Source organism: Ammodytes marinus, assembly GCF_949987685.1.
Source record: "Ammodytes marinus genome assembly, chromosome: 14".
Classification (NCBI taxonomy): domain Eukaryota; kingdom Metazoa; phylum Chordata; class Actinopteri; order Uranoscopiformes; family Ammodytidae; genus Ammodytes; species Ammodytes marinus.
The window spans coordinates 19,279,870-19,293,317 of NC_137218.1; the positions used below are offsets into that span (position 1 = coordinate 19,279,870).

General features: G+C 39.8%; 1 protein-coding gene across 1 annotated transcript; it reads left to right on the plus strand.

Moving 5' to 3' along the window:
- Nucleotides 1-384: 384 nt before the first annotated feature.
- Nucleotides 385-10,543, plus strand: nectin3b (nectin cell adhesion molecule 3b; the record flags this gene model as incomplete). The annotated part of the gene is made up of 6 exons (XM_080041465.1): nt 385-397; nt 1,209-1,556; nt 4,518-4,817; nt 5,789-5,906; nt 7,461-7,612; nt 9,867-10,543. The coding sequence occupies 6 exons, from the start codon at nt 385-387 to the stop codon at nt 10,541-10,543; spliced, it is 1,608 nt and encodes a 535-aa protein (XP_079897591.1).
- Nucleotides 10,544-13,448: the final 2,905 nt, after the last annotated feature.

Consider the following 13,448-nt stretch of genomic DNA (forward strand, 5'->3'; position numbering starts at 1 on the left):
CTCTCAGCGATGATGTCATCCTTGTGTTAGCATATCTCTTCCCGGCTTTTTTTTCTCCTGCCGGTCTCTCCGTCTGTTCTCTTCATTTCCCTCAGACTTTCCTCAACACGATATTGAGCGCTGTGCTTTTGAGACCTGCCACATTTGATAAGTGCAGGTGAGGTGACAGACAAGGGTTAGTTAAATTTGGTTGGACAAAGGACAATATAGACAGCAGCCTGCTTTTCTTTCCTCAATTCAGGTCAGGAGGAGGAAGGCTATAGAGACAAAACAAATTCATCAATGTAGCACACAGTCACACAGTCAGCTGTATATCATTTTGATGAGAAGCGCAAAGACTGCTGTGGAGGTATCAAGCTTTGATCCCAGTCTGATACCCCGCAGATGTCGGATGATGGTACTGAACTTGTACTTGAAATTGTTTTAATCGACTGACGTCAGCGGTAACACCAAAAATACTCCTCTTCACACACTGGGGGCCAGCATGGCATTCTACTTGATTTGTCTCTCAGTATTAGATTGATGACTCACTCACCCACTCTGAGAATCCCATGTATTTTTTTTGTCATTGAGAAGAATACAGAAATGTATTAAATCTGCAGGTTTATCAAAAAAAAAAAAAAAAAAATGATGCCCCAGCTTTGAAAAGAAAGTGTTTTTCGTAAATCTATAATCAAAGCAAATAATAATCAATCTTCTGTGCAGGGATGGGAGACTGCTTCAATGAAAGTAAATGGACTGCACATTTTTAAATTGAATGACCTTTTGATTTTTGATGTATTTGAGACAATACAGTTTCCCTTCTCGGATGAATACAGTAATTATCGATTTATCTGTGTTATCTAAAACATATTGGTTGTGGTTTCAAAACCCCTTTTGCAATGATAAAAAATCATTGTTCTGTATTTAATAAAATACTTTCATTTATCTAGATATTCCATTTTAACATGTCACAGGATATGTAATATTGTAAGTAAAATTCAACGCTATTGAACATATGAACAATTACAGTACTAATTAGGCTAAATAGATTAAGCTACGAAAGAAGTAGGCATAACACATGTTTAACATACCATAACATTCAAAACTGTTAGTGTAAGTTCTTTTACTTGTCAACTGTTATGATAAATGGTGTTCAATGATTCAGTGAACATGCATTGTATGTGGTTAAAGTCTTGTTTTTTTTTGTTGGTGTGTCTCCGTGACAGGTGTGTGGGGCAGTCAGGTGATGGTGCCTAAGAGGGTGAATGCCGTGTTGGGAAAGAATGTGACGTTAGACTGCGGGGTGGAGGTGGGCACCAACCTGACTCTTACCCAGAGTTCCTGGGAGCGCCGATTGCCCTCAGGCTCTGTCACGATAGCTGTCTACAACCCACGCTTTGGCATCTCCATCCCTCCAGAGTTCATCCAGCGCTTGCATTTCCGCTCGCCGTCTTCTCACGACGCCACCATTGTACTGGAAAACGTGGGCTATGCCGACGTGGGGATCTATACCTGTAAGGTGGCTACGTTTCCTCTGGGGAACACACAAGCCTCTACTACTGTCAATGTACTCGGTAAGTATCTATATGTATGTACACGCATACTGTGTTCGTCTTTGTTAAATAAAGTCTTATCTTTTTAAGAATGTGTTCCTGTAGGTGAAGTCAACTACAGATGAAACAATTAGTCAATTAATCGAATGGTTGATTGAATATTTTTCAAAACGTATATAGCTCTGTTCCAATACCCATACTTTCTGCTATTAAAGGAATACTTCACCCATACGGAACCAGCATTCTATCATTATAAAATAACTATTATAATATAATGAATGAGGTTTTTCTTCCCTCAGTCTTCCTTTGGCCCAGCTGTCCTGTTAATCCTAACCCTTACTGTGATGTCACAAGAAGGAAACTGTAGGGTTAGACAGTGAGACCATAAAACACTCTTTCTGCCTTTTCTCAGGCTAATCCGATCCGATTTCAATTTCTTTTGCACATTTATACTAAATAGGATCTCCGAGTTCAATACACCTTCATATTCCAACCGGTGAAGTAGGCCTTTAAGTATGGTAGAAAAAAAGATTTAGAATTTTCCAATTCTTGTGGTCAGATTTAGTATGCTTAAAAATACCATGATGTCTTCTACATCCGGACGATATTTTTAGTGTTGGAATCAGCATGCCATTTTGGCGATTCTGACCCACAATCCAGTGCACACCGGAAGTGAAGTCACATCGACGGATTCTCCATATGAAGACAACCGGGGATGCGACTGATATAAAAGCAGTAGGCAAGATCAAGGCGCAATTTTCTGATGAAATAAATAAGTAAAAGTATGTCCCAATTGTGTGCCCACTGCATGCTAAATAGATAATTTTTATGGTCAGATGTAGTATGTAGAAAAGAGTATGCTATTTCAAACGCAGTGTGAATGTATTTTCTATGGAGCCCCAGAAGGGACACAGGGGAAAACAATTCAAGGCTTGAGGAGAAAAAAAAAAATGTACTTATCCGAGATCATGCAATACTTATGCAATACTTTTTTTCATTTACGTCAACGTTCTTCTGGGTCAGTTCGTCACCATGGAAATATCTACAGTAAACGGTGAACACACTCATAGGAGAGCTTCCTAGACTTTTCTCTTAAGATTGGCCTAATATAAAAATCATAAATGTATAAATTCAATCTACGTCCCTGCTGGGGTTTCGTAAAGTACGACGGACAAATCCAAGTAATCATATTGTTGACTAATGCAAATCATTTTGCATTCCATCTGACCGATCTAACATGTAAAACAAAGAGGCAATAACTGATTGTGCAAGCTTTTAATTGCAACTTGCTTGGAACATTAAGCCAACAGAAATGTGTTCAAAGGATACCTCAAGTATCATCATGATCATTTTCAGTGAACAGTAATATTGCATTGTTGGCCAGCTGGAAGTACTGCTTGACCTCCTTCAACATGTGGCTTTGAAAGTATGCCCTTCTTAAGCTTGCGTTGTATTATATTGTGTGCAGTGCACAGGTATTAGGGGATAGACAGAAGTGGATGGAGAGCAAGTACTTTTACAGCATCAAAAAACATCAAGTCATTGTCAGAACCGGTCACCCTGTTGCAGAGGTGGGCAGAGTAGCCAAAAAATGTACTCAAGTAAAAGTAAGTTACTTTAAGATTATAATTACTCAAGTAGAAGTAAAAGTACTCGTAAAAATAATTACTCAAGTAAGAGTAAAAAAGTATGCAGTGAAAAGACTACTCAAGTACTCAAGAGTACAAGTTGGCCTACTGAATTACTCCAGATTTATTTTTGAAATATACAGAGCAACACAAACGGTACAGAATAGACACGAACATAATATAAAACAGCAATGTTCAAATAAAGATATGTTAAATAACATAATTTTAAATAAAACAATAAATAAGGTATTTAAAAATCAAATGAATAACCCTTGAACTCAAACAATAATAAATTAATTATCTGCCAAATTAAATACATCACCCTTCAAATAAAATGATAATAAATTAGGCTTGTCCAAAATTATATTAATTAAAACCAATACACTTATAACACTGTTGCAATTGTTTTGCACATACACATTTTAAAACAAATTCCTACAATATGTCGCTGGCCCTGAGAAAATTATCTAGGTTGTGTTTAGCCCCAAAAATATAAAACACACAAAATTAAACTTCGTTACACATCAAAACCTGCTAGCACACTCACTTAACGTATAGTGGCTGAACAAAGAGACCACTCTCAGACTCTCACACAGCCAGACTGGGGCATGCGAAGTGAGTAGGCTACAGGGAGAACAGGACATGTGTCAAAGAAGAACAGTTTCTCTGTAATTGCGAGTGTGTGGGAGTCTGTGTTATATGCGTTTAACCTACATGGCATGGCCACGGACACAACATCGGTGCGGTACCGCAGCCTTTAAAAAAGTCCGCGGACATTGTTGAGCCCATGGTTGAGCCATGGACCTATAAAGGGTTGAGCCCTATGACAACATGACAACACTTGTCATGTGACTGAAGTGGCTGCATTTGATTGGCAAGCTTTTGTAATGTGGTTTTTATTGGTTGAAATAGTCACGTGATAGAGATGTTGGCTGAAGACGTCCCCGGGGAGAGAAATCATGAGAGAAATGGCTCTCGCATGTAATAAATAAAATATATAAAAAAATAAGGTAACGACCATCACGTAGCCAAATGGAACGGCGTACAAGTACCGTTCTTTCTTCAAATATCTACTCAAGTAAAAGTAAAAGTATGTTGCAATAAAACTACTCCTAAAATTACAATTTATTCAAAAAGTTACTCAAGTATTTGTAACGGAGTAAATGTAGCGCGTTACGACCCACCTCTGCCCTGTTGACTTATAATATGTTGTAGTGGAATGACATAAGTGGTACGTAAACCTTTCAAACGATGCAATTTAAATTAGTAAATGACCTCCTTAAATGCTAACGTGCCAACTATATTTTTCTTTCTTCTTCTCCTTTCTTATCTGCCCTCCCTCTCTGAATCACAGTGGAGCCGAAAGTCTACGTGTCTGCCGGTTCAACTGCCCTGATCGATGGCGGCAATGACACTGTGGTGGCCACCTGTATTGCTGAGCGGGCACGGCCTCCTGCCGAGGTGTCCTGGGAGTCCAACCTGTTTGGCCAGTCAGAAGTGCAGCTGTACGACGAAGTCAACGGCACCACCAGCACACAAGTGCGCTACCTCTGGCAACCGACACGTCACACCCAGGGCCACACACTCACCTGTGTGGTCCGCCACCCGGCCCTGCAGAGAGACTTCAGGATCCCCTACCAGCTCAATGTGCAGTGTAGGTGCCCTTTATGATTGGCTGGAAAACAGCTGGTTAAGAGCTTTATGAAAATACAGTACTTTGAATAATATTGATTTTGTCTTTTTTTTTTTGTCTTTTTTTTTTACTTTGATTTGGCATTTCAACAAATTATAAACAATTTTCAAATAAATGTTGACAAATGGACTGAAGAAGCCAGGATTAACGTCAGGCCTAAAGTAAGAAGATTAGAAGGTGGGATAGGATCTATACTGTGTAATGGAGGAAATGTTTGACGTCTGACAGAAGGCTACCTGCTGTCGATTTTTAAAGGGGGACAAACACAACAGCTATTACAATGCCGCCTCCTTATTCATATCCTTGAAATTCGAAACGCTGTAATCAGCAGAAAATACAGGAAGACAATCTGAAAGGTAAAGTTATTTGTTTTCCTACAGCAGTCAGTTTGATTATGCTTGGCCTTGTCGGTGTTGATGTTTGATTTATTTGAAGTACTTCACCAACAATTCACTTCACAAAAACAGCTGAATTGACAGAAGAAATCCATGCAGGTTTCTAACGGCTATTAAATTAGGTTTACGGCTGTCCTTGGTGTTTTCCTGCTTCTGATGTACATGTCTGTGCGTGTGCTCAGACACCAATAAGGATTGTATGCTTGAATAATAATTAAATAATAAAACATTTGAGTCATGACTGTTTGGTTACCAAAAACCTTAGTGCATATTTGGAGGACACAGGCTCTGGGAAATGACCGCCCTCTCGGACTCAATGTAATTCTGCACACAAACGCTCATCTTGCATCATATGTTTGATGAGCATATTGATAGTTTCAAGTATCAATACAATACTACAGGAGAAATGGTTAGAGGTGTTAGTTTGTTTATAACCTTTTATTAAAAGGAAAATGTTTTCCAAGGCTTTTTTTGTTTTGCTTTCTGGACAGTTTGTGGTATTATCTACATTTTAATTTTTTCCCCCTGTCTCTGTAGTTGCTCCCGACATCTCAGTTGTGGGCTATGATGGAAACTGGTATGTGGGTCGGGAAAATGTTCAAATGATGTGCAAAGCCAACGCAAACCCACCAGCTCATCACTTCAGATGGATCAGGTATGTAAATCCCAGTGTATAATATTTTCCTTTTCCAAATCAAAAATCAAATTATTTTTTTATTTTTTTTGTACAGCCCAATATCACAAATAGACAATTGCCTCAGTGGGCTTTGGAGAGTGCTTGGTAGACGGAGTGCAGTGTTTCCCCTAGATTCTTTTTTAGGCCCGGTGGTAAAAGCTGATAAAGAGTATGCGTGCGTACCAAATTTCTAGTAGAAATGGACCATAACTAACCGTATTATGGATGAGCCTCTTTTGACAGCCCGTTACAAATTAGGGCATAGGGTTATGCCTTCATATTTGGTACGTTTGTACATTTTGTGTTTGCCTCAGGATTTTTTGAGACTGCTGGGGGAGAATGGACCTTCTAGTGGGGTCTTGGGGCATGCCCCTGCGGAAGAAAACATTTAACTTTTTAAAGTTAAATGCATCAATCTGGTGCACTTTGAGAAGCTAAATCTGATTTTTATTTTATTTTTGCTTTGTAAACAGCTGTCATATATGTCCTGCCTAAAACAATTTTCTGGAATAATTTGGAGACACAAGCCATATAAACTATTGAAGAAAAACACATGGATATGAAAATAAAATACAATAAACACTAAGACATAATATAGACAGGTATGTCCTGTCTAGTATTAATTTCTGGAATAATCTGGATCATGAAACATTTTCTTTAATTTATCAAATATGAATTTAAAATAAATGAATTAACCTAGGCTACACATCATGATTAGCCTATCAATCAAAATGTGTGCTAAATAAGCCAAATTTCGTATTCCGACCATTATATTTCATGTAGCTTAGTTCTCAATTTAAAACATAAAAATAAAGTAGTATTGAAAATACCAAAAAATAAAGCTTGTAGCTACAATAGCCTGCTGTTTTCATAACTTGCTGCGCTGTCTCAGCTGTTGATACAGATTGGTTGCCACGGCGACGTAGCGACTTTAACTTTCTAAGTTTTGCTCAGCACTTTTTCCGGTTCAACTCCCTGTTGCTGAGTCCTAAATATCTCCAGTGTAATGTCTGCTGGCTAGTCAGGCTCCTGCCATGGACCTATAAAGGAAGGTTATTTCTCGTCAGTTTCCCTGTTTGACATGTGCGCTCCGAATGCACACGCGCATCGCGCCGTGGCGCGCAGACAAATTTTTTTTTTTTTTTTATTTACTTTTCGGGCAGCTGTTGGCCTGGCGGGGGGGTCCCGTTGGCCTGGCGGGCCCGCCAGGCCTGTATAATGGTAGGGGAAACACTGGAGTGAGAGAACCCCGGGGCATCGCTCAGCCAATCATGGAAGATAGACAGAGGAGCACAAGTGTTAGGGAAATGGATGGATAGATTTCCCAAACAGCCATAAGTTCATACATGAATGGTGACTTGCTCCTAAGAATATTTTTATACCTTTACCTTAAGCTAAAAGACTGTCCCTAAACACTGAGTTGTGGCTGAAGAAGTCTACTAATAATGCATTATTTAACCGAATGAAATGTGCACGATTACACAACAAAGATAGTTTTACGTGTGTCTAAATGTTTGCGTCTCTTCGTCATAGGTTGGACGGTGAAATGCCAGAAGGGGTGGAGATGATGAACAGCACTTTGCTCTTCCTGCGACCCCTCCAGCGCAATGACTCTGGAGTTTACAGGTGTGAGGTTGCCAATGACATCAACCTCCGCAGTCGGGATGTGCGCATTCTCATACAAGGTGAGCGGACCATACACACCACCAGAACACAGCTGACTCCTATTGCCTTCTCTTCCCTTAGGAAGCACAGTGTGTGCACGCACGTCATAGAGGGTATCACTGCCTGTGACATTGTCCTTCAAGCTGAAATGTGACACTATCACTCTCGCCCATTCTGTACATACTGACAGTTTATCAAGCATTCACCCCATTGGTACACTGGGTTGGCACTGAGGATTTTTTTTTCCTTCTCATTTATTCTAAATTGCATGATGATTAGCATTAGGTCTCCAGATGTTCAAAAGGGGGATTTCCTTGGCCAAACAGCTGCAAATCTTTAAGGCGTCTCTAGACCCCACAGTGCACTGCCTCTGCTCTGTCCTCTTGTCTTGGCAATATACGTTTTTGAGGTCTATCTGTTGTGTATGATGAGCATGTTTCTCTGGTTTCACAAAATCTGTCTTGTCTGTGCACCCTTCCTGAATGAAGTTCTGATTATGAGGCAATTTTCTTTTACAACTCTCTTTCTTCCTTTTATTTTTTTATTCCTGCATGTCATGCAGTAAGAGGCAAAAGCCTGCAGCCTGACTGAGATGATGTCCCAGATTCATAAAACATTAACCAGTTCTTTTCAACTCCTATTTATTATTTATCATCCATATTTCATTTTCCTTTGAGAGGACCTGTACGGGCGTGTGCAAGCTTACATGTGTTGGTGTAGTATTCGTCGTGTGTGTGTTTCTTGCTGTGGGTAAACTCCCATATGTCAGTTCACTGCATTTGCATGGAGTTGTTTGTTTCATATACTTTAGACTGCAAACCTTTTGTGTACATGTTTGTCATCTCTCAGATGTGAATCTTTTCCTCACATCTGGCCTGGCAATGAGGTTAATGTGGCTGAGCGATTTTTCTGCAGCATTCAAGCTTTGCCTCAGATTCTTTCCATTACTTTAGCTCTTTTTTGATTATGGCTTTTGGCTTCTCTACTTTGTTGGCACAATCCCTAATCCAATTCATTTTAAATTTGGTGTTTTATTGTTGCTTAGTGAAATAGAGGCAATGCATCAGTATACTTAATAGGTAATGCAAAATATGGTAAAATAATTATATAATGAGTTATCAATTAATTTGAAAGTTGTTTATACATTTTCCTTTAAACCCATTGTTAATTTTTTTGGGTTATTGTGTGAGCCTAAAAAAAGTGCATGTTGTTTGATCTACACCTCTTACAGTTAGTGTCAACAACGTTAAACTGCACCGACTTTCACAAATGTAATGGTAATCACAACCGTAGCGATACTAGTGATAAGCCCTGAAGCAAGCTGAAAACTGTTTGAGTTCCCTGTAGGTTGAAAAACAGTATCTTTCAACTACAATAGGTGATAAGACCAGTGAGAACAGCAAACACAGAGAGCTAATACTGACCTTGAGAGACAACCTGCCCGATCAATTCTTGTGACAATATGGAGATTAATCTTTTCCTGTGCATTTATTACATTTGTACACATCGGCCACTTTACAAAGTACTTTTTTGATTTGAAGTGCGAGTAATTTTAATTGTGCACTCCATGTTAGCTTTATGTTGGTTGCACCCAAATCCGTTGACTCAAGTTCTTCTGTTTTTAGTAGCCTTTGCTTTGTTCTTGCTTAGCCTTAAAATGACCCAAGATGTAATTTTTTTGCAAGAAATATTCATGCCAATAGGGGAAAAAAGGACAGTAAAGGGGCTTAAATACCCGAAACTGTGAAATTGCTAGTCTAAAAAGGTCTTGATTAAAGATTAAAAGAGTCAGTAAATACCGTGTCAGATATGTAATTACTGTGTCTACAGTGTTTTATCTTTGGAGACTATTAAACTATAATCTTGTAGAGACAATTTGACAAACATTGTGGTACAGATATGGTCTTCCTTAATTTTAATGGAAGCACTGCTCCGATCCTGCCCATAAGAAACTTCCCATTCATCCATCACCTAATATGTCATGTCAATTGTGTACTTTATCCCAATTTATTTTTTATTTTTTATTTTTTTACCCCTCGTTTAATAATTGAAGACTGCACCCATCAGCAAAAATCGGCAACGTGAACCTGAGGCTGCTGGCATCTTGTACTCCATAGTTGTAGCATGTGTGGTAGTTTAGTTGATGTTTTTGTCAACCTATCCCTAATGTAGGAAAATGCTGCTGTAGTTGGCATTGACATTCTTTGCTTCTCTTGTCTGTTCATCTCTCCCTTCCACCCTCTACTCCCCTCTCACCCTCCTTCCCTCCATTAGATCCTCCCACCATGCCTTCCACCATTACTGCTCCTGTCCTAACCGGCTCTGCCTCCTCCACCTTAGTGGATGAGAAGAGCCATGTCCTTCTCAGCTCCCCCACACTTGAAGCCCTGCCTGAGGGTAACCTTGGTTCCATAGTGGGTGGGGCTGTGGGCGGGGCCTTGTTCCTGCTTCTGCTACTGTCTCTGGTCGGCGTGTGTTACCTCCGCAAACAACAGACCTTCCACGGCAACTACTACACCAAGCAGTACCTGGGCCCCACCGACCTCCAGAAAGCCCCCACGCAGCACGAGCTCCAGCCCACTAAAGCAGGCAGCAGCTCCAACCATCAGGACCACGACCGAGAGGAGTGGGGCGACCGCCCGCTTAAACACCAGCGTGACCGCCGTCACCATAGCAACTACAACGGAGAGGAGTATCCCTCTAATGGCTACACCAGGGCAATGAGGGAAAGCAATCAGCACCACAGCCCTCAGCAGAATCCACGGAGTGAACACACACAGTATTCTAGTCCACGGCAGGCCAGATGTGCCAGGTACCCCCATCATTCACCTAAACCACAGGGAAATGGCTCCCCCTACATGTCAGACGACTGCTACGATAGCGGGCCTGAGGGTGAATATGTCGCTCACACGGACGGCTCTGTCATCTCACGCAGGGAGTGGTACGTTTGACAAGCTACCTGGTCCTGCAGGGGCAGAAGAAGTACGACAGAAACCAGAAGGTTTCATTTACTCAATTGGGAAGAAACGTGCTATTTCTCGTTGTACACACATGCACACTTTTACTAATCTCAGTTCTGTACTTCCCTTGTTTCCTTCAAGTGTCCTGGTCGATACTTGACATATAATGTTTCTGTTCTTAATGTGGATAGATTGTCAACTGAACAGCCACTTTGACAGTCAACCACTACATGTCTGCAGTAGTGGGAATGTCACTAGTTTGTGTGTGTGTAGAGACAAACTTAAGATCACGATGTATGTGCTGTCGCCGCCTTACTACATGGACTGCCAATTCAGTTGAGTGGCTAAAATTCCGCCTTCTCAGACTATGTGACACTTGATTTGTATGTGTTAATATTGATAACGCTGCTTTTTTTCAAAGACCTTTAACATCTGAATATGATTGGCTGATATTCAAGCATGGCACATAACCTGTGAGTGGAAGTATGTCCATGCAATTCAGATGGTCAAAGGTCCCATTTTCAAAATGCAGTAAAAAACAGCAGAGGCATATAGCCTTTAAAAAATAATTTCTCACTTAGAAATCAGAATTCCCTCCACACCGATTCATAGTCATAAAACGTATTGCACTGCCTTTTGCAAAACTTTATATCAACCACATAGTTTCTTTTCTACTAAAATGTCTAATCTACTTAATGTAACCTACCACGATGGGAGACTTGAGGACTTGACCACTGATGTCTCAGCAATGTCCTTTAAAACTGATGGCCCTGAGTGGCAACCTTAAGAGCATTTCTACTGTATGTGCTTTGCTCGTCTTTTATCCCCAGGAGGGAGAGATGGAGAGAGGACAGGGAGGCCTGCATGAATTAGACACGGTGCACTGTAAGAACCAGGGTTATCAGTCAGGCCTTGATATGCAAATGTGCTACTATATAAGTTTCAAAAAGCTGGAATAATATAAATGCTGTTTAACTTTTTATTTTTATTTATTTTTTAAATTTTTCAAATTTTATTATGTAATTGTTTGAGGTTTGTTCTATTCAGTTCACCTCAAACACATGGTCCTGTTGTCCTACCAGATTATAATGGATGTGTATGAGAATTTGCACTCTGGCACTAAACCAGCGCTCTTGGAAGTTCAGGAGCGCTATCGGCGAAGGCATTGTTGAAAGCAGGCTACAGTATGGCAGCCACCATACGCTGGCCTCCTAGTCACAAAGTATTTTGCTACACAAAGAAATCTTTCACAAGTGCAGCCAGTACACAATACCACAAATAACTAACGATGGACTCATTTCACTCCTGTGAGTAATCTGTCACAGACACGTCACAACTACAATCGGCAGTATTAATAGGCTTATTGTCGCTTATCCATGTGTGCAATGGCTCTAATAATGTTCACCAGTTCTTTTATATTGTTTTATTCATTAATAATACCAATACAGTAAAATCTACATCATGTAGTAAAATCAGATCTCTCAAGATGGATGTGCTGTTACTGTCGCCCCTCACCAGATGGGTGATGGACAATATTTAGTTGCAAATAAAATCTTCCACTCATAAGTGAAGTAAGATTTACAATTAATTGCATTGATTTATATCCAGCCACATTTACGCTCATCAAGAGACTCTCAAACATTGCAGGATAAAGTACTGTGATTGAACTGTGGAGAAAGTGTTCAACATGCCATTGTCAGTGGGTTATGGAGCCGCAGTAGTTCAGGTGTCAAACTTTAGATGAAGCTAGCATAGATTTAAAAGGTACATTTCAGTTTTGGTATGTGATCAGGTAAAAAGAAAAAAAAATACAATCTTAAGTATTTTGGCACGTGCACTTATATTTACATGACAGCATGGAGATCCAGCAATGTCTTTCATGTACCACTAGTGTTTGTGAATACATGCCATCTTTTGTAGTATAGTCACCTGTACAATATTTACTGCCAGATGCCAAATATTTGTTTAACTTGTATGTATAATATGATGATTACGGTGTCTCGCATAAGTATTGCTGACTAGCTTAGCTAACAACTCATTATAAGCTTATATAAATGACCAATGTATCACTGTTTGTATACAGGGTCTTGTAGCCAGAAATATAAGTGAAAAGATGCTTTAGGCCACTTTAATATTACAGTAACAGTCGTCAAAATGGGAATTAGATAGGTTATGAACTGTCACTCATAATTTGTCAGGGATAGGGTGTGGACTTCGTGCAGTGCATATGCTGCTAACCACATGAGATTCGATAACGTGCCACGGAAACTTGCAAACAGAGAATTGGACCCTTTTACTGCAATTCAAGTTTCAGTTGTCACTTCAAACACTGCGGTAAACTAGAATTAATGTATCCCCATAGATGGACAGAAGCTTTCCATTCATAATTACTATCTTACGTTTCAGTTTACTTTACTTATATGAACATAATTTTCTCACTTGTGCCCAAGTGACTTCTACAATTTCTCTTGTAGAATAAAGTCCAATTTAATAAAATGTTTGCAGTGTGGATCCCCCAAAGTAAACAGAACAGCGTTTTTCTAACATGCTGCTATAAAACTTAATTTTCAATGTCAAACAATATTAAACAAAATTATCTATCCACCTTTATTGCACTTGGGTAGAGATTTGAAATCTGAGAAGGATAAATCTCAGAACCTGGGTTAATAAATCTAAAACTATCTGCATTAGATACTGCTACATGCGAGTGAGAATATGTTTCTTTGTCATCTGGATGGATCTATTTGTTCTGCCTTTCTGGTCACTTGACATAGATCCAGAGAATAACAGGAAGCACAGCAGCAGGCTAACCCCCTTCTTGTGTTTGCTTCTATGCACTAAGACTGAAATTCCAGTAATCGATAAACAGTTTTTGCTCGATTTGTCGGTTTGCAGT